We start from the raw sequence: 25,387 nt of genomic DNA on the forward strand, positions 1-25,387 counted from the left end.
TATATAACCATTGCTCTTTCATTGAACTACCTCAGCCCTGTTGTATGAATCCAATCCTTCTTCTTTCCTTGTTTGCATATTATATCTCTACAACCCACTTGCTCACTTTATATACAGTATTACATAATATGTGAATATAGTTTGTATTGCTTTGGTTTTGCCTGTGTGCAGTCCCATTCAACTGTGGATTTTTGAAGAAACCAGAGTTAAACAAACTATCGCTTACTGTAGATCCGCTCACTTTTTTCAAGGCTGAATTGATTTATGAACTACATTTAAAATTCAATTTGGGTATTTCTTGGTATGGGCCCCTCACTCCTTTAACTAACAAGAGTGAAGGTGGGAAATCATGTTAACCTGTACGGGACACAAAATTGGGAATCTGGTCACCCCGTCTCTCACTAACAAATTGTATTAAGAGGAAGAAGCATCCTTTATCTGCAACAATTAATAAGATGTGTTAACCAAAAAGGGTGCAACTAGACACTCTCTCCTTAATCTTCTTCTAGATCAGTTACTCAATCTTGGCAACCTGAAGATGTGTGGACTTTAACTCCCAGAATTTCCTAGCCAGCATGGGGAATTCTGGGAGTTGAAGTCCATACAACTTCAAGTTGTCATGATTGAGAAACTCTGTTCTGGGTTTCAGCTTCAGTTTCAGAAAATGATGAGGCAGGGACTGTCTACTAATCTGAGCAGAAAATGGAAAAGGAATGAAACAGAAAAAAATAACAGAGTTGGGAGGGACCTTGGAGGTATTATAGTTCAACAATCCCTTGCTCTAGCAGGAGACCCTCTACCATTTCAGACAAATGTCTGTCAAGTCTCTTCTTAAAAACCTCCAGTGATGGAGCACCCACAACAATTAACACTAGTTAATCGTTCTCACTGTCAGGAAAGTTATCCTTAGTTCTAAATTGCTTCTCTCCTTGATTAGTTTCCGTCCATTGGTTCTTGTCTTGCCTTCTGGTGCTTTGGGAAATATAGTGTGAGGGTTTAGTTTTTTGCTGGAGAGAAAAATGGACCCAGGATGGCCACAAAGTCAAGTGATGGAAAGCAATGGATGTCTATTTCTATCTATTTTCTCCAAAAATACCCAAACAAGCATCTCTTCTGCCTGTAACGTGTTCGCACCAACAGCAAATTTTCCTAGTCCAGCTTGGTTCTTTCCTTCCTGCCTGCCTCTCACTGTTAATTTTGCATCCAACTTGAGTAAAGAGCCCTGGGGTGAATTCGATTATTTGCCCTAATTAGAGTGATTGGTTGCCTTTCGTTGATCCTAAGCGATGCCTTACAAGTAGGAATGAGGAAGTGCAGAGGAGAGGAATGGCAGAGAGCCCCTCAAGGCTAAAGTGTAAAATGGAAAGGAAGGAAAAGCATCTCATGAAACCGCCCAGCTCTACTTGATGGAAGAAAGATGTGGAAGGAACATCAGCAAATATTAGCTGGAGAAATATTGCTTTTGCAAAGCAATTGTAGGAGACAACCAGGGAAGGATCAAATCGTCAACCAGTGGTCAAATGGTCAAACAATGGGATCAAATGGTCAAATGATCAAAAAGTGGAATGCCTTGCATTCATCACTGTAGGCTTTCAAGAAGAGATTGGACAGTCACTTGTCTGAAATGGTATAGATTCTCTTCTCTTCGCATCATCAGTCTCTACACACCTGTAAATTCTAAATCCTGTCCCACCCTTGAAGTCCGTTGACTCTTATGTATTACCTTTGACCCTTAGTAGTTTGGATTCTTTTTGAGAGTGTTAGCATGCAGTAAACCTGTGGTCCTTTAAACTGCCATGGCTCCTAATTTCTTGTACCTGATATTAAGTTTCCATGTGTCAGTCTGGAAGTGTTTTGCCATTGCCTTCTTCTGTAGTTTTTCTTAAAATTTTGCAACCCAGCCTGCATTCCTCAGATTTACTGGTGGTTTTCCATCTGAATCCTAACTGAGTTCCCTTCCAAAAATTAACACTGCTTATATGTCAAGATCAGATTAAACTAGACATACCAAATTCCCTCAATTGAGATTCCATTTGCATTAAAATGAGATTAAATCTTCTTTCGGTTTTTTTCTTAGCTTTGGGGAGCCCAGATTATGAAAGAATGGCATTCTGTAGCGCCTATGGGGGGATGGAGGGATTGAGACAATTACAAAGCTTGAGCTTAATCAGCTAGTTATGAACTTTTGATGAGGAAGCCAGCTATCAGGAGACAGATTTCCGACTGTGAAATAGAAAAGTGAAGTACACAACAGTAGCTTCTGCTCCCTTGAATTGACTGTTATTTTATCATTATTTTGCTATCCCACAGAGCATTTGGGATTGAGGCTTTTTTTTAATATTGGTTGCATGGATGCAGTCAAGCAATTAAACAGGCCACAGCTGCTTGTTTATTTATTTTTCAAACATGAACAAGATAGCAGGTATAAGTATAAACATGGACATGAACACAGGAAATGAGTACAAATAAATAGGGATAGTAGGCATGCTGGTGCGCTTATGCACTGCCCCTTTATGGACTTCTTTGGAATGAAGTCCACGGAACTTCTATCGTCCACGGAAGATAGTTTAAGGTTGAAGCTGTGAGGGTTTGAGGATGTAACAACGGAGTCAGGTAGAGCATTCCAGGCATAGACCACTCTTTTGCTGAAGTCGTATTTTCTGCAATCGAGTTTGGAGCGGTTTACCTTGAGTTTGTATTTATTGTTTGCCCGAACAATATTATTATTGAGGTTGAAGCTGAAGTAGTCACTGACAGGTAGGAGACAATTTTGTGTACTATGCTTAGTCAGTGATGGGATTCAAAAGTTTTTACCACCGGTTCTGTGGGCATGGCTTAGTGGGCATGGCATGGTTTGGTGGGCGTGGCAGGGGAAGGTTACAGTAAAATCCCCATTTTCTCCCAATCAGCTGGGACTCAGGAGGCAGAGAATAGATGGGTGCGGGGCCAGTAAGAGGTGCATTTACTGGTTCTCCGAACTACTTAATATTTCTGCTACCAGTTCTCCAGAACTGGTCAGAAGCTGCTGAATACCACCTCTGACTTAGGTCAGACCGTAGGCGGCGTAGTTCCAGGTTGTCCAGGCCCAAAATTTCGAGCCTGGTGGCATAAGGGATTCTATTGTGAGTAGAGGAGTGGAGGACTCTTCTCGTGAAATACCTCTGGACCAGCTCAATTGTATTCATGTCTGATATACAGTGTGGATTCCAGGCAGATGAGCTGTATTCGAGAATTGGTCTGGCAAAGGTTTTGTATGTCCTAGTTAGTAGTACAATGTTACCAGAGAAGAAGCTTCGCAAAATTAGGTTAACAACTCTTAATGCCTTTTTAGCCAAGCTGTTACAGGGAGCTCTGGGGCTTAGATTATTTGAGATGAGTACTTCTAGGTCCTTGACAAAGTGAGTGTCATCTGCAAGGTCATATCTGCCCAGCTTGTATTTGGTGTTCTGATTTTTCCTAAATACCAAGCACAGTAACAACTGATGTCATACGGAATGGTTACGATCCAAAGCCGGATTTTTTTTCTTTTTCTTTTGTGCTTCATTTCAAATACCCTGTTTCCCTGAAAATAAGACATCCCCTGATAATAAGCCCAATCGTACTTTTGAGCGCATACGCTAAAATAAGCCTCCTGAAAATAAGCCCCCCCAAAAATGAACCCTCACAAAAATAAGCCCTCCCCCAAAATATTTAAACGCATGTGCAGCCGGTCCCCGCCATTTCCTCTGGTTAGGGTTAGGGAGACAGAATTGGAAATCAGGTAAGACGACAAGAGGAGCCCCGTCTTGCTCCACGCGTCCCAAAATAATAAGACCTCCCCGAAAATAAGGCCAAGCGCTTATTTCAGGGTTCAAAAAAATATAAGACAAGTAGCTAAATTCTCAAAATGTAAAGCACACACAAAACGTGTGCGTGAAGCGAAGCGAACCAGTGGTAACACTGGTTGAAACCCACCACAGGCAGGCGCCATTACAGTCAAGGCTTACTGGGACTAAAATGTACATATTATCAAATGCCTACAATATGCCTATTGGTGCTGCATTTTTTTAATGAAATATTTGCCGATGGACACAGAAATGTCTGATGAAAATTGAGCAAAAGCTGGGCTGAGACGTGTCAGCACCCTCAATTTATAAATGGTAGAAACTCTGGGCAATGAAACTAACCACAGGATTCCTATGGCGATTTTCCCAACTATGACACCGACACTCAAACTGAGATCTGGATTAATATTCTTCGTTTTTTCTTTCTTCTTTCTACTTTTCAAGGAAGTCAAGCTGAATTAAAATTTGCTCAGCTCCTTCAAAGTGTGTGTGTTTTTCTCCTTGACATTTGTATTAGGCTAATATATCAATATGCTTTCTGGTTTTTTGTCATCTTTGTTCAGCATCATAACAGCAGGAATCCCTCTTCTGCGAGGCTTCAAATAACAAGGTGCTGACAGCCAACACGGAGTTTATCTTGCTACAGCTGTCTGGACCATTTTCAGAACTTCTTATTGATTCGTAGTTATTGATTTGGCATTTCACAAGTTTCTGGGACAATCCATGCTGGAGTTTTGCTCCTGAGCATGTCCCCTCAAAGGCCATTTTGCTTGCTTGTTGCAAACAAATAGCTGCATTGGGTTCTTGTGAACGCATCATCAGCTTGTATGTATTAGCTCTAGAGCCCACTGCGACGTCCCAAAATCTTGGGGTTAAATTCAGAAAATCCTCAAAGTTAACAAGTAGTCAATTTAATGAGACCAAAGAGGAGCCGGGTGCCTCTTGTGGCTAGGATGCTGGCTTAGAGGTTAACAAATTCGCTCCATGGACTGCAATGCATTCACAAATACACATGGTACATACACTTCTTTTCCTTAGAGTTATAGAACCTCTGGAAGAGACACAATAAAACAATATTTTTGAATGGACCTCATTGCTCCATATTTATCCATACAGGGGCTTCTCCGTATCCAGGGGTCCAGATTGATGAGGACTTTTGTCGACGTCTCAAAGAAGGAACACGGATGAGGTCTCCAGAGTACTCCACTCCAGAAATGTAAGCTTCTCCATCCATTTCTAGATGTCTTTATATTTTAGGAAGAGCCTTGCTCTGTTCCCTCGTAATTCCCCAAAGTCCAAAATAACAAATGTGCCTTTACTTCTTCAACAGCCTTTATTTCTTCTGAGGTCCGTCTGATACCTTACTATTCTGTCACTTCTCATTCTGTTTCAAGATAAATCTCTTCGTAGAGACTCAGTACTCATAAAATGTAGTGTGCATGAAGCAACTCCAGAATCTATAGTTAGGAACTAAGTACCCATTCTTTACACCCAATTTCATTCTCCCTAATCTAGCTCTCCACCAACATCATTCTAGAAAGCTTTGGGATTTCTCAATCCAGGTCAAACATAATGGGCAAAACTTTTTTCTTTTAAATAATCCCCTGAAAAGATTTGGATATACTGGATACAAATTTCATTCAATACTTAATAATAGGCTGCCCAGAGTTGTTGGGGTTGGAGGTCACGATGGCTCAGGGGTTAAGATGCTGGGCTTATTGGCTGGAAATCTGGCTGCCCAGGTTCGAGACCTGAGCACCATGTGACGGAGTGAGCTCCCATTTCTTGCCCCAGCTCCTGCCCACCTAGTCGTTCAAAACCATACAAATGCAAGTAGATAAATAGGTACCACTTCAGTGCAAAGATAATAGCACTCTGTGATGTCATGCTGGCCACATGGCTGCGGAAATGTCTTCAGACAGCACTGTCTCAATGGCCTTGAAATGGAGCTGAGCAGCGCCCCCTATAGTCAGCAACTGGTGGAGTAAAATCCACAAGGTCTCCAGAGTTGTTGGGGAATAGGGTTGCTGATAAATTAAATTAACAATAACAACATATTCTTTTTTAATGGCAGTGGGCCTGTCCAGGGCACACCTGAACTACAGAACTGCCTGCCTGATTTAATGCATCAAAGCAGTGCTGTTAAGAAGGACCTTCGTGCCACACCGAATGGACATTTTGACTGAAATATTATCTGCTGCCTCTCCTTCATCTTAAAAAAAATAATTCTGATGACCCAACAGGGCCCAGGATTATTTAGTAGAAGAATGAATCGATCACTCTTTGCCAGTTTTAAAATTCAATCACCATGTTTTTAATCCCCTGCAGCTACCAGACCATGCTGGACTGCTGGCACAGCATCCCAACAGAGAGACCAACTTTTACCAACCTTGTGGAACGTTTAGGGGATCTTCTCCAGGCAAATGTACAGCAGGTGAAATACAGGAGAATTGACCCATTGGAGTGGAAAACATTTCAACTAAATGCAAGCAAAAGTTCTTCCTGAAAGTTTGACTTTAAAAGGACAAGTTTTATAATTGCGTAAATAAGGAGGGCCGTGTGTGGTTTCTTAAGAGTGTTGCAAACAGCTAAAGAAATGATGGTATCTAAATAATATGAAAGAAACATAGCAAAGAATAATTAGTTTCTGACCTAACGTTCTAGATTTCTTCTCAATGGGCTAACAGAGGGATTATGTACATGCTAGGATGGGCTTCAGCGTCTCAAGATGATCATGATGCTCTTCTACTTCTTCCGTCTGATCTCAAGATTGTTGAACAGTTGAGGGAACTAAGTGTGTCTAGCCTATTGAAGAGAAGGATTAGGGAGGACATGATAACTGTCTTCCAGTAGTTGAGAGGCTGTCACAGAGAGAAGGTGATTGATTTATTATCCAAAGCACCTAAGGGCAGGATAAGAAGCAATGGGTGAATGCTTCTTAAGAAGAGATTCAACCTAGAAGTATGGAGAAAAGTTCTAACAGTAAGGATCATTAATTAATGAAACAGCTGTAGTTGTGGATGCTCCATCACTGGAGGTTTTCAAGAATAGATTGGATAACAATTTTATTGGGATGGCATAAGGTCTCCTGCCTTGAGCAGAGGGTTGGACTAGAAGTCCTCCAAGGTACCTTTCAGTCTTATGATTCTATGTTCTATGCTCACTGGTCTAAGCTTTATTTCTCCACATTCAACCCCTTGGAAGATTAATAGATTTTTGTACACAGATAAGTGTTAAGCAAAGGAACCACAAGGGAAAGGAAGCAAAGAAATTTAGTAGTTTAGGCAGTGTACAGAAGCTGTGGCCCTCGGGATGTTCTTGGATTATAACTCCCATCACCTCTAGTCGTGGATGATGAGAGCTGAAATCTAGAACATCTGGATTAAGGCTCCAAATATGAAATCTCAGCCAGTTTGGGTAAGGCATCAGGCTAGAAAGTGGGAGATTGTGAGTTCTAGTCTTGCCTTAAGCACAAAGCCAGCTAGGTGACATTGGGCCAATGGGCCAGTTGGAACCTTTCTTGATAACCTTAGAAATACTCAGAGATAAGTGTATGTTGGACAAAATGTCATTGCTGGTACATTGCCAAAATATTATAGCTGGGTCCCAGAAAATGAAAAATTTAATCTCCTGAAGGCTTCAGGTAAAGTGATCTAAGAGAATTAGAGGAATGTGACACTTAATGATTTTTAAAGCAAGTAAGAAAAATAAGCCTTAGCTTCTCCTCTTTTCTTTTCCCAAGGATGGGAAAGACTATATCCCACTGAACATCACCTTGTGTCCTGATGGAGAGTCCAACCCCAAGATCTGCATCTTGGAAGAGAATGTGAGCAACTTCATTCACCGCTGGAGTGCTATAGAAGCAAGGTAAGGAAGCGACTTCAAGCAACGAAAAACCTTTTCCCACTCAGAATAGTATAGAATAGAATATAATTTTTTATTGGCCAAGTGTGATTGGACACACAAGGAATTTGTCTTGGTGCATATGCTCTCAGTGTACATAAAAGAAAAGATACGTTCATCAAGGTACAACATTTACAACACAATTGATGGTCAATATATCAATATAAATCATAAGGATTGCCAGCAACAAGTTATAGTCATACAGTCATAAGTGGAAAGAGATTGGTGATGGGAACTATGAGAAGATTAATAGTAGTGCAGATTCAGTAAATAATTTGACAGTGTTGATGGAATTATTTGTTTAGCAGAGTGATGGCCTTCGGGAAAAAACTGTTCTTGTGTCTAGTTGTTCTGGTGTGCAGTGCTCTATAGCATTCTATAGTTTTGAGGGTAGGAGTTGGAACAGTTTATGTCCAGGATGCGAGAGGTCTGTAAATATTTTCACGGCCCTCTTCTTGATTCGTGCAGTATTCAGGTCCTCAGTGGAAGGCAGGTTGGTAGCAATTATTTTTTCTGCAGTTCTAATTATCCTCTGAAGTCTGTGTTTTTCTTGTTGGGTTGCAGAACCGAACCAGACAGTTATAGAGGTGCAAATGACAGACTCAGTAATTCCTCTGTAGAATTGGATCAGCAACTCCTTGGGCAGTTTCAGCTTACTGAGTTGGCGCAGAAAGAACATTCTTTGTTGTCCTTTTTTAATGATGTTTTTGATATTAGCTGTCCATTTGAGATCTTGCAATATGATAGAACCTAGAAATTTGAAGGTTTCTACTGTTGATACTGTGTTGTCAAGTATTGTGAGAGGTGGAAGTATGGAAGGGTTTCTCCTAAAGTCTACCACCATTTCTACGGTTTTGAGTGTGTTCAGTTCCAGATTGTTTTGGTTGCACCACAAGGCTAGTCGTTCGACCTCTCGTCTATATGCGGATTCGTCATTGTCTCGAAATGACCATCTGATTGATTAATTCTGTTCTTTCTTTGTTTCCTCTTTTTCTCCTGTTTTGAAAGGGTCTGTTATTGTTCCTTGACTGGTGCTAAAAGATGTGAAAGCCCAGATTTGTAGACTGTGACAATATGTCTACTAAAAAGTCTAGGATAGCCTGTTAAATCTCAAAATTGTCCTTATGTTGCCACGTTCAATCAATACTGAGGCACAGCCATTGATCTCATTGTAACAAGGGATCAGAGGAGCCCTAAAAGTTCTGGATGTGATAGAGGTAGCAATACATCTCTTTTTTGCAACATCTCCAAAGGAATTAATGGAAATCAATAGTTTTCATAGTGCAAAGTAAGTACCTGGAAGGAAAGGTGGAATTTAGCAGTGAAAACTAAATTGTCCCTCCACTGTATTTTTGAAGATTCTCCAACAGTCTGACCTCTTAGTGGCTGTTTCCTTTATTCCTAAGAACATACCAGATGGTCCCCGATCTCAGGTCCTTCCGCCGCGAGCTGAAGACGTTGCTGTTTCGAAGAGCAGGACTAGCTTGAACGTAGTTTTTAAATTGGGATTTTTAAAAAAGGGATTTAATTGAGGTTTTAAATTTGTATTTAAAAGTTTTAGGGCATCAATTGAATTTAACTGTCTATTCTTTTAGCTGTTTATATGTATTATATGTTTTCTGTTGTTTTTTGGCTGTGAACCGCCCTGAGTCTTTCGGGAGATGGGCGGTATACAAATATAATAAATAAATAAATAAATAAATAAATATGAGCCAGCAGTGTGCTGCTGCTGCCGAAAGAGCCAATACAGTCTTAGGCTGCATCAACAAAGGGACAGTAAGAAAACCATGAGAAATATTAGTACCACTTTTTATACTGCATTGGTAAGACCACGCTTGGAATATTGTGTCCCATTTTGTTCACCAGAATACAAAAAAGGTGTTGAGACTCTAGTCTAGAAAGAGCATAAAGAACGATGATTAGGGGACTGATCAAAATGCTTTTTTCTACTTATCTTGCTTTCATATGCATGGACAGGAAAGATAATCCTTGTATCAATTACCCCCTCCTTAATGGCCAGGTGTGGGCAACCCAAAATCTTACCTCCTCTTTATTTTCAGCATTAACTCCAAGAACCGACCACTCAGTGTGAAGACCTTTGATGAGGTGCCTGTAGAGAAGGAGAAGATGATACATGAGGTGAGCTTGAATCAAACATGTGTTTTTCACTGCCCACCTGGAAGTAGTTACTGTTAAGGGGGAAATCTGCAAACAGGAAACAGCTAAGAAATCCATCCCTGAATGTAAATAACTAGCTGAAAAGCAACAAATAATTGAAGTTATCCAATGATGCAGAATACCAATAGATGCATAATGTACTCAATATTTTGCATTATCATTTATGGGTTTATCCTGCCATAATGAGCCATGGCGGTGCAGTGGTTAGAATGCATTGTTGCAGGCTAACTCTACCCACTGCCAAGAGTTCGATCCTCACCAGCTCAAGGCTGAGTCAGCCTTCCATCCATCAGAGGTCGGTAAAATGAGGACCCAGATTGTTGGGGGCAAAATGCTAAATCTGCTTAAAGAGGGCTGTAAAGCAGTATATAAGTCTAAGTGATATTGCAATAAGATTTAATAGATTGATAAATTTGCCAGCCAAGTAAGCAAATCTGGGGAGATAGAAAACGAGAAGAAAACATTGGCCACTGTTATCCAGGGGAAATGCAGAATATGGTAGCACAAAATAAAAACTCACTATATCATCTATCCAGTGTTAAGGCAGGTTTCCAAAAAATTAAAGTTGTGCGATTGTAAATACAATTAAAAGGCAGCAAAAAGCCAATGAAAAACCTGGGAAGCGGAAGAAGTCATTTTCTGAAGCTAAAATGAGGGCCAGTCCAGCCTTTGGCTTTGAATGAGAAGCCTTCATAAGGCTGTCCTGAGTCCCTTCTTCCTCCTCTTCTGCAGGATGGTGAGTCAGACAGTGGGATGGTGTTGACTCTGGATGAAATCAAGAGCCGGAAGAGGCTGGAGATCCGATCCTGGCCTTATGGAATCATGGCTCTTGCGTAAGTATTGATACTGTTGGCAGTGGTTGTTTTTCAGGTTAAATTACATCCTTAGCGGGACTTTTGTTCTTCTCTTTTATTGATCTCATGTGGTTGGTGAGACATGTGACCGGCTGGTTATGCTGTGTGGCATGCCCTGTGACCAGCTGGTGATGTCGTGTGAACGTCATCATGTGACTCATCAACCACATGACCACATGTGACCCACCAACCACATGATCACATGAGATCAATAAAAGTGGAGAAGAACTGAAACAAGACACTTCAGCCAAAGTCCCATTGAGGGTGTCACCTATGCTGGTGATGAAATGTTTGGAAGCTAAACAGCAAACCCAGAGAACAAACCACCACCAACATCTACCACTCGAGCTACAAATATTTTCTATCATTTTTAAGTATTGATACTCCCTGGTTTCTTCATGGCTTCCAAGTTTATACCTGTGGTGTCTTCCCAGAAAGGTCACAAACCAACAATAATGCATGAAATAATCATACACTTTAGATTACCAGAGTCGTTCCTTTTTTCCTTCCTTCCAAATCTGAACATTGTTGATTATTATAGTTGAGTCAGAAGTTTAAACTAGATGTGGCATTTTTGTCTACCTGTCAAGTCCTCCCCAAGGACCTGGGATAAAGAGATGTTGTTTAATAATATTAAAAGTACTATAATTACCTATAAAGTCGATTGTTTATTACCTATAAAGTCGGTTGTGGTTGTAAGTCCTCGACTTACAACCACAACTGAGCCCATAATTTATGTTGTTAACTAGATTTTGCTTCATTTTATGATCTGTCTTGCCACAGTTAAGTAAATTGTTGCAGTTGTTAAATTAGTAACACGGTTGTGAAGTGACACTGGCTTCTCCCATTGACTTTGCTTGTCAGAAGAGCTCAAAAGCTGATCCCATGACCCCAGGACACCACAATCGTCATAAATATGAGTCAGTTGCTAAGCATCAGAATTTTGATCACATGACCATGGGAATGCTGTAATGGTCACAAGGGTAAAAATGGTCATAAGTTATTTTTTCTGTGCCATTATAACTTTGAACAGTCACTAAACAAACTGTTGTAAATCAATATTATACCAATATTGGAATAGGGTCTCCTGCTTAAGCAGGGGGTTGGACTAGAAGACCTCCAAGGTCCCTTACAACCCTGTTATTCTATGTTTTATGTTCTAAGTAAAGCTGCCTTTTGCAATTGACTGATAGCGATTATCTTAGCCCTGCAGCTTCATTAACAATCTGAGCACTGTCAAATATTTGACTCTTTGCTACAGATGATAAAACTGGAGTATTTACTCTCATGGCTGCTAAGCAAATGTAGCATATTGTCAAAATACTTCGCTATTTCTATTACATAAATATTATTTTACATTAAATATATATCATTCAAAATTATAGAATTACAGTACATTGTTTCTCAAACTTGCCAATATAAGATGTGTGGCTTTCACCTCTCATAATTCCCCAGCCAGGATTCTAGGAGTTTAAGGTCACACATCTTACAACTGCCAAGTTTGAGAAACATTACATTAAATAATGGTGTGTGTGTGTGTGTGTGTGTGTGTTTGTTTTCTGAGGTTTTCGCGGGTGTTTGTATGTAGGTCTTTGGTTATTCAGGTTTTCTCCCGCGTATAATTGGAAGTGTCTTGGCGACATTTGGACAAAGTCTCATTCGTCATCTTCAGGCTTCAGCTTCGTGCTTCTGGGAGCAATGTGTGATTGCAGCTGTTTCTTCCTTTTTAACTGCTAGTGGGGGTTTGAACTGATTGGGTGGGAGCTTGGCTGTGCTCTGATTGGATGGGGGGTTTTTTGTGCTCTGATTGGCTGGGGTGTGTCCTGGTTGGGGGGGGGCTTGAATAACCAAAGACCTACATAAATACATACATATATATATATATATGTATATATATATATACATATATATATATATATATATATATATATATATATATATATATATATATATTTATTGATCAAATTTATATACCGCCCTATCTCCCGAAGGACATACATATATATATGTAGATCTTTGGTTATTCGGGTTTTCTCCCGCGTAAAATTGGAAGTGTCTTGGCGACATTTCGACGAAGTCTCATTCGTCATCTTCAGGCTTCAGCTTCGTGCTTCTGGGAGCAATATATATATATATATATAAACTGCTAAATCAAAAGATTCAGTACCAATTAAAACAGTCAGATACCAATGAAACAAAACAATTGAAGCTGTTAAGTACTGTATTGTTAACAGAAGTGGGGAAATCTATGGATGTCTATACCAGGGGTCTCCAACCTTGGTCCCTTTAAGACTTGTGGACTTCAACTCCCAGAGTCCCTCAGCCAGCTTTGGGAGTTGAAGTCCACAAGTCTTAAAGGGACCAAGGTTGGAGACCCCTGATCTATACATTACAGAACTACCCTTCTCAGCCCAGCCAAAGGCAAGTACAGACACTATTCAGAGGACTACATCTCTGAATTAAAGCATAGCTAAAAGAGCATCAAAATGCATTTGAAGGCCTTCACCTTATTGTCTCAGTAGGAACTCTTCTAAAGATCAGGAGCAATTAGAGACAAGTTCCAACTGATACAGCTACCAGGGAACAAACTGCAGACCAGTAACCCTAATGAATGGTAAGGATCGTGCAGAAGTTGATAAGGGATCTGGAGGCTCAACCATATGATGAACGATTGGGGAAACTAGGTATGTCTAGTCTAACAAAGAGAAGGACTAGGAGTGATATGAGGTGACAAGCACCTTCCAGTACTTGAGGGGTTGCCACTGAGAAGTGGGGATCAACTTATTCTCCAAAACATCTGAGGGCAGGACAAAAAACAATGGGTTAAAGAATAACAGAGTTGAAAGGGACTTGGAGGTCTTCTAGTCCAACCCATTGCTCAAGCAGGAAACCCTATACCATTTCAGGCAAATGGATGTCCAGTCTCTTCTTGAAAACCTCCAGTGATGAAGCACCTACAACTTCTGGAGGCAAGTGGTTTCACTGATTATGGTAATTGTTCTCACTGTTTGGAAATTTCTCCTTAGTTCTAGGTTGCTTCTCTTCTTGATTAGTTTCCATCCATTGTTTCTTGCCTTGCCTTCTGGTGCTTTGGAAAACAGGTTGACCACCTCTTCTTTGTGGAAGCCCTTCAAATATTGGAATACTGCTATTAAATCAGCCCTAGTCCTTCTTTTCAGTAGACTAGACATACCCAATTCCTGCGACCGTTGATCATATATTTTAGTCAGTGGTGAGATTCAAATAATTTAACAACGGGTTCTCTGCCCTAATGTTTTCTTCCAACAACCAGTTTGCCAAACTGCTCAGAAAGTTAACAACCGGTTCTCCCGAAGTGGTGTGAACTGGCTGGATCCCTCCACTGATTTTAGTCTACAGTCCCCAAATCATCTTTGTTGCTCTTCTCTGCACTCTGTCCAGAGTCTCAACATCTTTTTTATATTATGGTGACCAAAATTAGATGTAGTATTCTAAGTGTGGTCTTACCAAAGCTATATAAAGCAATACTTTATAATATAATATAAAATGATGATAATGATAATGATAATTATTGTAAAAGAAACAGAAACATTTATTCAAAGATTTAAAAGAATTCAAACACCTAATAAAAGCCAAGTTTTCAAATTTCACAGGTACACTAGAGCCTGTGAGAAGTATAATAGACTTATCAAGTACAGTAATCTGATAATTTACCTCTGTTGTAGTGTATTAATTACTGATGGCAGTGAACTTTCAGATTTATCAATCAGACATAATATCTCATCAGTGTGTAATAACCTTTTGTGTTCTGCTCTAGTGATGAGACCACAAGGTTCTTCCTATTTCTTTGCTACCATCTAGTGGTTGTCTGATGTTTCATGCGTACAGTACAAGTTTCCTCAGGTCTTCCTAAATTAGGAACCTTCCCACTGACCCAAAGGTGTTCTATAATCTTCCATGGCTAAGCAAAGGCCGCGGTGTGGCTCAGGCTGTAAGAAGCCTGTTATTAAACACAGCTACTTGCAATTACTGCAGGCTCGAGTCCCACCAGGCCCACGGTTGACTCAGCCTTTCATCCTTTATAAGGTAGGTAAAATGAGGACCTAGATTGTTGGGAGGGGCAATGTTGACTTTGTATATAAATATACAAATAGAATGAGACTATTGCCTTACACAATGTAAGCTGCCCTGAGTCTTCGGAGAAGGGTGGGATATAAATGTAAATAAATAAATAAATAAAAAGGTCTACCTCTTTATATTCCAGCATCTTAATCTCCAATTTTCCAAGTATTTAGAATGTACATAAATACAGAAAATTGACAGTGTACATAAATATTTAGAAAGAACAAAAGAGGAGATGGAGTTGCATTATATGTAAGGCACCATTTCCTCTCTACAGAGATGCACACAACAAAGGGTGAAAACCCTGTAGGGGTCAACATTCATGTCTACTCCAGGCCATCCAACCAAGCAGAAGAAATAGATTAACTTTTTGCTAATCATTTCCCACTCTGGCTGGGGAATTCTCGGAGTTGAAATCCACAAGGCTTAAAGTTGCCAAGTTTGGAAACCACTGAACTAGAATTCAAGAGGCACTGTCATTCCTGGATGTGCCCTATTATCATCCTGCTATGTTATCGTCAGTGTAACTACAGGTAATCCTCGACTTACAACAGTTTGTTTAGTGATCATTCAAAGTTACAACAGCAATGAAAAATGTGAACTATGACCGTTTTTCACAGTTATGACCTTTGCAGCATCCCCATGATCATGTGATCAAAATTCAGTTGCTTGGCAACTGATTCATATTTATGACCATTGCTATGTCCTGGGGTCATGTGATCCCCTTTTTTGACCTTCTGACAAGCAAAGTCAATGTGGAAGCCACATTCACTTAACAATCAGGTTTGTTGTGTCTTGCCCGCCCTCAGAGCAGCCGGGGCCTTCTTATCTGCTCCCGAACACGGACGAATGTATGCCTCCCAGCCCCAGCCCTGACTCCATGCCCAGGCAAACGGAGCAGCTAGACCCCTCCCCCTCCTCCACAGCATGTGAGCCTGAGGAGGGTTTACTCCCAACAACAGCTGATTGGAGTAATCCTCGCATCAGAAGATTGGAAAGGCGGAGGCAACAGAAGGAAGGGAGGGGCAGGCCTTAATGAGTGCTGAGTCATGGAGCCACACCCCATGGCCTATATAAAGGATCTGCTTTCTGGCAGTCTCTGAGTCAGGCAAAAGTCGAACTTATCTTGCTGAAGTCACTTACTGGTCTCCTGCCTGCTCTGAGGACTTTGCTAGGACTTTGGGCAGAGCTGCAGAGGCAAGCCTGATTCGGATTTCCCTGACCCAGCCGTCAGCGGAGGAGTGGGACACGACAGGGTTACTAACTTGTCAACTGCAGGGATTCACTTAACAAGTGTGGCAGGAAAAGTCGTAAAATGGGCAAAACTCACTTAACAGATTCCTCACCTAACAACATAAATTTTAGGCTCCATTGTGGTTGTATGTCAAGGACTACCTGTATATTCTGTTGCATTAGACTGGCCAAATTAAAGCCAAGCTTGACTCAACAAGCGAATGAAATCCAACATTTCATCTCTACTTTTTCTTGCGCCCTGCATTTCACATAGAATAATCTGGCCTTGAAACACACGTCAGGTTAAGCCCTGACCCAACAGAAACCTTACATCTCTCCACAGTCTTTGGGAAAGAACTCTTGTCAGTTCTTCTCCCAATCAGTTGCTCAGAGGCAAAAGGAAAGGACAGATCAAGGTTGCTAACGAGACGGCTCTCTTGATGGAAAATATTTATTCTGGACTTGTTATAAATGATCTGCTTCACCTTCTGTAAAACTTCTGATAGGCTCTTCCAAGTCTGGGTGGCTTTTGAACTTCTGAGGCTTCTCCCTCTCCCTTTGTCTCGTGTTTCTTTTCTTCCTTCAGTTGGGGGTATGAACTGACACACTCAAGTGTAGATTCCTCACATGAAGCATTCGAGGAAGACAGAGAACCTTGATGCTGGGATCAGCATTGAGATTGAGATTAGGACGACAGAGAGCAAAGTGGGTGGACAAGTTCAGTTCTGAGCAAGCATCCTGAATTTAGAAGGACGTGGACTTGGCTTAGATCCCTCCACTCAGTTACTGAACACACAGAGACGCAGACTGAATCTTTGTCTGCGACAAATGAAGTTTTCCACTGAATGAACAAAGACTCTCAGAATTCAAGGCTGACTATTCATAGTGAGACTCTAGACCATGTTGGATTTAGAGATCAGGGTTGAAATCTACTTACTTTCCCTACCGGTTTGGAAGTCACATGTGCACGCGGTTAAAACCAGGAAGTAACAATGGCCAGGCGGGTGGGTGGAGCCTCGCGCTGCCATCGCTATCGGTTCAGCCAAACCGGTGCGAACAGGTAGCATTTCACACCTGACAGAGATGTTAGCTTTTGTGCCATCTAGAAAAGGCATTGTTCTAAGCTCAGGAATAATTAGAGCTAAAAATACCAGAACACAGAAAGGTGTTTTTACCGAAACGTGATTCCCAGACCCTTTGGCTTAGTATTATTATCATGTTAAGTAGCAGGAATTGGAATTCAGGGAGGAATTTCTCCAAATCTACTTCAAGGTGCTGAGGGCTGAACTTGTAACCTTTAAATACCATTCAGCTATGTCCAGAAAGCCACTCCATTTGGCCAGCAATTTCTTCTACTAAAATCCAATCATCTGCAAGAAATGGGAGACTTCTCCATTCCTGGTTAAAATCCTAGGGATTCCAATTGCCACCACTAACTATGTAGGTTGTGGCTTTAAGCCCTGATCTATAACAGGGGTCTCCAACCTTGGTCCCTTTAAGATTTGTGAACTTCAACTCCCAGAGTCCCTCAGCCAGCAAAGCTGGCTGAGGAACTCTGGGAGTTGAAGTCCACAAGTCTTAAAGGGACCAAGGTTGGAGACCCCTAATCTATACAATCCCTGGATTTAGCAGGACAGGTTAATTAAATTGTCTGAGGGCCCATAAAAAGTAGTTTTATCCCAAAAGCTTTAACCAAAAACTGTCTACCATTGACCTCATCCCATTCCTAAGAGGTCTGTAAGGGGCATGCATAAGAGCACAAACATGCCTACCGTTCCTGTCCTATTATTCCCTTTCATTATATCTAATTAATATGGTTATTACATACTTATGCTCATATATATGCTTATATATTATATAGTTGTTACATGTCAATGCTTATATATACTGTTGTGACAAAATAAATAAATAAATACAATAAAAATAAATAGTTGTATCAGAGTATTTACAGGGTGTGGTCAAACCAGGCAAGAGAATAGCTGTGCTCACCCCTGAACTACACTTTGTGAGAAGGGAGCCTTTCATGTGCCTTGGCTTGTCTATGGAGATTCTCAGTCACCCAGGTTCATGGTTGTCCGAAAAGTGCATTTCCAAGGGGCAGTTGGACTTTGTTTTTTCCTTGGGGAAGACATTTTGCTTCTCATCCAAGAAGCTTCTTCAACTCTTGGCTTGGGTACTCAAAGAGCAATCTCTTTGCTCAACCTGATCAACCTGATCAGCCATCTGTTTCACCCCCCAGGACTTTTAGAAAAGCAACGAACCCTCTGGGTAGTAGTCCTTGGGTGGAACAGATGCCTCGTGACGTCTCGTCTGGATTACTGCAATGCTCTCTACATGGGGCTCCCCTTGAAGGGCATCCGGAGGCTTCAGTTAGTTCAGAATGCGGCTGCGCGGGTGATAGAGGGAGCCCCTCGTGGCTCCCATGTGACACCTCTCCTGCGCAGACTGCACTGGCTACCTGTGGCCTTCCGGGTGCGCTTCAAGGTTTTGGTAGCTATCTTTAAAGTGCTCCATGGCATAGGGCCGGGCTATTTACGGGACCGCCTGCTGCTACCGAATACCTCTCACCGACCCGTGCGCTCTCACAGAGAGGGACTCCTCAGGGTGCCGTCTGCTAGACAGTGTCGTCTGGCGACACCCAGGGGAAGGGCCTTTTCTGTGGGGGCTCCCACCCTCTGGAACGAACTCCCGCCAGGACTTCGCCAACTTCCGGATCTCCGAACCTTCCGCCGCGAGCTTAAAACATATTTATTCATCTGCGCAGGACTGGACTAGATTTTAAATTTATATTGGTTTTAATGGGTTTCATTATTTATATTGCTTTTTTAATTATTTGGCTGTGTAGAATAAGTTTTTTAATTGTTATTTTATTCTGTATTTATTTGTACTTTTTTATCTGCCTGTGAACCGCCCTGAGTCCCTAGGGAGATAGGGCGGTATATAAATACGATAAATAAATAAATAAATAAATAAAAGAATCAGGGTTGGGTTTTGTTTTCTTTTTGTTTTGTTTGTTTTTGCTTTGCAGCATGGAGCATGGAGGCAATGGGCTACCTTATCTGAGCTATCATGCAAGAGACGAGCAGCAGAGGCCAGCAACAAGACAGAGGATGTGCTGACTCTTGCTGCTCCCCTAACAGAAGTTCAAATTTCTGCAGCCCAGTTCAAGGGTATCTAAATTGACTTCTTATCTATGTTTACGTAAAAGAAGTCTTTAAATATTATATCAGGTGGGAACCTGTGGGAATCAAGGAAGATTCTGATAGGAACTCAGTAGCCTATCTCTTGACCATGTACTGTACTTATTAAATAGTCTTCATCTTACGACTACAATTCAGCTCACATTTCTATTGCTAACCAAGACTAAGTGAGTTTTGCCCCATTTCACAACCTTTAGGAGAAGGGAAGGGAGGAGAGGATGAAGAAGGGAAAGGAAATGGAAGGGGAAGGGAGGGAAGGGGAAGGAGAAAGAAAGGGAAGGGAGGAGAGGATGAAGAAGGAAAGGGAAGGATAGGGAAGGGATAAAGAAGGGAAGGGAAAGGAAATTGAAGGGGAGGGGAGGGGAAGGATAGGGAAGGGATAAAGAAGGGAAGGGGGGAGAATGAAGAAGGGAAGGGAAAGGAAAGGAAATGGAAGGGGAGGGGAAGGGAAGGGAAGGGAAGGGAAGGGAAGGGAAGGGAAGGCAGGAAAGGATGAAGAAGGGAAGGGAGGAGAGGATGAAGAAGGGAAGGGAAATGGAAGAGGAGGGGAGGGAAGGGAAGGGAAGGGAGGAGAGGATGAAGAAGGAATGGGAAAGGAAATGGAAGGGGAGGGGAGGGAAGGGAAGGGAAGGGAAGGGAGTTGCTAAGTGAGTTTTGCCCCATTTCACAACCTTTCTTGCCACAGTTTTTAAGTGAATCACTGCAGTTGTTAAGTTAGTAATGTGGTCATTAAGTGAATCTGGCTTCCCCACTGACTTTGCTTATCAGAAGGTCGCAAAAGGTGATCACACGACCTTGGAACACTGCAACCGTCATAAATACATGCCGGTTGCCCAGCATCGAAATTTTGATCATGTAACCATTGGGATGCTGTAACAGTTGCATGAAAAATGATCAAAGGTCACTTTTTCAGTGCTGTTTAATTCTGAATGATCCCTAAATGAATGGTTGTAACTAAGTTGAGAGAACTCTGACAGGCTATCTGTACTAAAAGTTTTCACATAATTCCAACCTGGAAGGAAGCTGAAATTAACAGATAAAAACTTACTTACCGTACAACATTCTGATCATTTTACGTCAACGCTACTACTTTTAAAAATTCTTTCCAGTCAGTTTCTGTATCCTGTTATTTGTCCTGAGTTAGATTATAGTGGGGCTGGCAGTGATTTTAACAGCCCCGTTCACGTTAGCTGCCTGACTCAGAGACTGCCAGAAAGCAGATCCTTTATATAGGCCATGGGGTGTGGCTCCATGACTCAGCACTCATTAAGGCCTGCCCCTCCCTTCCTTCTGTTGCCTCCGCCTATCCAATCTTCTGATGCGAGGGTCACTCCAATCAGCAGCTGTTGGAAGTAAACTTTCCTCAGGCTCACATGCTGTGGAGGAGGGGGAGGGGTCTAGCTGCTCCGTTTGCCTGGGCATGGAGCCAGGGCTGGGGCCGGGGGATGCTCCCTCCTCTGCAGCCTGCTTGGGCATGGAGCCAGGGCTGGGACTGGGAGGTGCCCCCTCCTCTTCAGCTTGTCTGGGCATGGAGCCAGGACTGGGGCTGGGAGGCATACATTCCTCCGTGTTCAGGAGCAGATAAGCAGACCCCGGCTGCGGTGAGAGCGGACAAGACACAACACAAGGTCTGCTGTAGAGAACAAGTAGATCCATCTGGCTTCTTACAAGAATTAAAGCTCTTTTGTATGGGATTTTTTCTCCTGTTTGAGGAAATCTATTAAATACACCCTTCTTTAGGGTCAGGTTTCTCTGAAAGAGTTGGACCTTACTCTTAAGAATGCACATACATGATTGAGCTTTCTTTATATTCCGGAATAGTAGCACCATCTGCCACATTTTTATTTATTTATTTATTTGTCACAACAGTATATATAAACATAAGCATGAAATAACTATACGATATATAAGCATATATATAAGCATAAGTATGTAATAACTATATTAATTGGATATAATGAAAGGAAACATTAGGACAGGAACGGTAGGCACGCCTGTGCTCTTATGCACGCCCCTTACAGACCTCTTAGGAATGGGGAGAGGTAAATAGTAGACAGTTTTTGGTTAAAGCATTGGGGATTTTGGGAAGAGACCACAGAATCTGGTAGTGTATTCCAAGTATTAACAAATCTGTTACTGAAGTCATATTTTCTGCAATCTAGATTGGAGCGGTTAACATTAAGCTTAAATCTATTGTGTGCTCATGTATTGTTGCAATTGAAGCTGAAGTAGTCTTCAACAGGAAGGACATTGTAATAGATGATTCTATGAGTTAAACTCAGGTCATGTCGAAAATGGCAGAGTTCTAAGTTTTCTAATCCCAGGATTTCAAGTCTGGTGGCATAAGATAGTTTGTTGTAATCAGAGGAGTGGAGAACTCTTCTTGTAAAATATTTCTGGACACGTTCAATTGTATTAATATCTGAAATGAGGTATGGGTTCCAGACAGGTGAGCTGTATTCGAGAATTGGTCTAGCAAATGTTTTATATGCTCTGGTTAGTAGTGTAGTGTTTCTGGAGAAGAAGCTATACAAGATTAGGTTTACAACTCTTAAAGCCTTTTTTGCAATGTAGTTGCAGTGGGCTTTGGCACTTAGATCATTTGATATGAAAACTCCAAGGTCTTTAACAGGGTGGGGGTCTTCTGTAAGGTAATGTCCATCGAGCTTGTATTTAGTGTTCAGATCCTGTTTTCCAATGTGTAAGGCAGAGCATTTGCTGGTTGAGATTTGGAATTGCCAAGTTTTTGACCATTCTGACACAAAGTCAAGGTCTTTTTGAAGGATAGCTGTATTGTTGGTGGTGTTAAATAATTTGACATCGTCAGCAAAGAGAACACAATTACTTATAATATGGTCACAGAGATCATTAATGTATAATATGAAGAGTGTTGGTCCAAGAACACTGCCTTGGGGAACGCCGCTGTTGACAGGAACAGGATTTGATAGAGCACTGCCAATTTTGACCACTTGTTGTCTGTTTGACAGGAAAGCTGTTATCCAATTGTGGAGGGGTCCTGAGATGCCATAGAATTTTAGTTTTAAGAGAAGTTTATCATGTAGCACTGAGTCAAAAGCTTTACAGAAGTCTATGTAAATTGCATCTATTGCTTTGCCTTGATCAAGATTTGTAGTCCATATGTTTTTGGAGTGAAGAAGTTGTAAATTACATGATAAATTTTTTCTGAAACCAAATTGTTTATTAGAGAGTAGATTTATACATTTATAATTTTTACATTATACATTTATAATTTATACATTATAAATTAAATACATTCAATTTGAGGTTAAATTATCGCAGTCTCCTAATTAACACATCTGTCTTCTTTGCACTACAAAACTGAGCAATTATCAGACATGGGGCTTTGCAAGTTGATGTAAACCTAGGCTCTTCAGTTGCCACCAAGTGTGTTTGCAGACTGTGGTCAAAAAACTCAAGATGGTAGCCATAATGGGACCATCAAAATTCTGTGTGTGTGTGTTTGGACCAAATTTCAAAAATTTGATGCCTTCGTTGTCACCTTTGCAGGATAGTTTCCATTTAGGTCTTTCTTCTCTGGGCTATTGAAGAGTAGAGGCTGACTGAGTTTACATTCACTGAACTGTACATTCAACTTGTCTGAAACAGCTAAATCTTTTGGCTTTTTTCTTTCCTTGAACAGTAGCTTCATGTGCTCACAGCAACCTAGACTTTGGTTTTGTCTACATAGCATCCCTGTAAAGACTCAGTCCATCAAATTAAGCATTTTCATGCTGCAGTGTTTATGGAGTGGTATGCATGCATAGATGGCCTCTTTTTATCTTCCTGTATTTTGGGAGAGATATAAACCAGCTGTGGTATATGATACTGGTGGAATGATAATGCCAACTCGGAGCTCCCACATAACACCTATCCTGCGCAGACTGCACTGGCTACCTGTTGTTTTCCGGGTGCGCTTCAAGGTATTGGTTACCACCTTTAAAGCGCTCCATGGCTTAGGACCGGGCTATCTACGGGACCGTCTACTGCCGGCTTCAATCTCCCATCGTCCGGTACGTTCCCACAGAGAGGGACTCCTCAGGGTGCCGTCAGCCAAACAGTGTCGACTGGCGGCCCCCAGGGGGAGGGCCTTCTCTGTGGGAGCTCCGACCCTGTGGAACGAACTTCCCCTCGGACTTCGACAATTACCTGACCTTAGGACCTTTCGCCGCGAACTTAAAACTTATTTATTTCGTATGGCTGGACTAGCCTGATTTTTATCTTTATTGGATGGGTTTTTAAAATTTTGTAATTTTACGGGGGAGTACGTTTTTTAACATTTTGGGCATTTAAATTAGTTTTTTAAGGGATGTTTTTAATTATTGTGTGTATTTATATTTTATCTGCCTGTTCACCGCCCTGGGTCCTTCGGGAGAAGGGCGGTATACAAATTAAAATATTATTATTATTATTATTATTATTATTATTATTATTATTATTATTATTATTATTATTATTATTATTATTATTATTATTATTATTAACTATGAAAATTGGAAAGAAGTGATAAGAGTGAAAACTCAACCTCATTAAACTATCCTTTAACTAGTCAGCTGTCCATTGCAAACAACCAGGCCCCACCTAAACCTGCAGATTTCAAGTTAACTATTTTATTATGGTCACTTTTTGTGACCGTAATAAAGTTTTGTCACTGCATTGGTATTGGTCACCATATTATAAAAAAGATAACTGAAAAGTGGGCAGAAAAGAGCAACAAAAATGATTAGGGGGCTGAAAGTTAAAACATACGAAGAACACTTGCACAAATTGGGAATGTCTAGAAGTTTAATGGAAAGAAGGACTCATGCTGACATGATAGCAGTGTTCCAATTTTTGAGGGACTGCCAAAAATAAGGTCAACCTATTCTCCAAAGTACCAAAAGGCAGGACAAGAAGCAATGGGTGGAAGGAAAGACCCAAATAAGGAGAAATTTCCTGAAAGTGAGAGCAATTAACCAGTGTAATGTGTTGCCTTCAGATATTGTGGTTGTTCCCACACTGGAGGTTTTTAAGAAGGGATTGGATAACCATTTGTGTGGAAGTAAAGTTCCCTGCTTGAGCAGCAGGTTGGATTAGAAGACCTGTAAGGTCCTTTCCAACTCTGTTATTCTGTTAACCAGGCCCATACCTGCAGCGTTCAAACTAACTACTTTATTATGTTCTACCTATAATGCAGGAATCTCCCCAGTCTGGCAGCCTTCTCTTGGGAACAATTAGATAAGGGAAGGCCATTTCTGGCCCTTTGACAGTTGCACAGTGACTCCAGACTATCTCTTTGCTTGATCCTTCCTCCCTGCCAGGCTGAGCGTTTCCCAACATCAGCATATCTAATCTCTGAGAACTTGTTTTGCAAATGGCATGCTGTAGCCTTTAAGGAAATTGAATTAACGAATTATAAAAATTCTGCCATAGATTTCCTTGTTATAGTAACAAATTGCTCAATCAGTCAAATATAATGGATAGAATATCCTCAGATCATTTATACATGAAATCCAAGGAGTGCTACAAACGGCACATATGTCCTTGTCTTCCTCTGTGCCAAATACTGTAAGGAAGGAATTGTTTTTTTAAAAAAAAAACATTCAGGTATAATTCTTCCTGAAATGTAAGAGCATGGTAAAATCAAATAACGGTACAATGGAAGTGAAAATTGGGCAGGGCAAAGTTCCTCTCCTCTTTATTGTTTACAAACATCAGAAAACAAAAAAAAAATCTAATTGCAATCAATTACTAAATTAAAACAATTGACAGCTTTCCCTAATCTAGGATCTTCCAGATATGTTCGAATGATTCTTGCACACAGAAATCAGTCATTTAAGGCCTGTCTCCCGGAGCACATTCTGAATCAAAAGAGCTTGAGAAATGCAGAAGAAAAAAAAAAGCTTAATGCCATGGAAAGAACATTAAGAGATAAAATGTTGGGGTCAACTGCTCAGGAAGGCAAGAATCAAATGAAATGTCAGCAAATACAGAATGCTAAAAAGTTGCTGGCGGGTTCTAATTTCAGAGGATATATCTCTGGAGAAAGGAATATTTTTAGGAACTAATTGCATTTCATATCTGCCAGAGGTGGTCA

The 25,387-nt window shown here is 41.0% G+C and overlaps 1 protein-coding gene across 4 annotated transcripts in view; it reads left to right on the top strand.

The window, feature by feature from the left end:
• The window catches only part of LOC131205061 (vascular endothelial growth factor receptor kdr-like), a 210,691-nt gene that overhangs the window by 179,723 nt on the left and 5,581 nt on the right, over window positions 1–25,387 (top strand). For all 4 annotated transcript variants that reach the window (XM_058196910.1, XM_058196911.1, XM_058196913.1 and 1 more), the window contains 5 exons: window positions 4,941–5,040; window positions 6,153–6,258; window positions 7,567–7,691; window positions 9,788–9,866; window positions 10,638–10,738. In XM_058196910.1, the coding sequence (XP_058052893.1) occupies window positions 4,941–5,040; window positions 6,153–6,258; window positions 7,567–7,691; window positions 9,788–9,866; window positions 10,638–10,738 (511 nt within the window). The remainder of the gene's footprint in view (window positions 1–4,940; window positions 5,041–6,152; window positions 6,259–7,566; window positions 7,692–9,787; window positions 9,867–10,637; window positions 10,739–25,387) is intronic.

Source organism: Ahaetulla prasina, chromosome 11 (genome assembly GCF_028640845.1).
Source record: "Ahaetulla prasina isolate Xishuangbanna chromosome 11, ASM2864084v1, whole genome shotgun sequence".
Classification (NCBI taxonomy): Eukaryota; Metazoa; Chordata; class Lepidosauria; order Squamata; family Colubridae; genus Ahaetulla; species Ahaetulla prasina.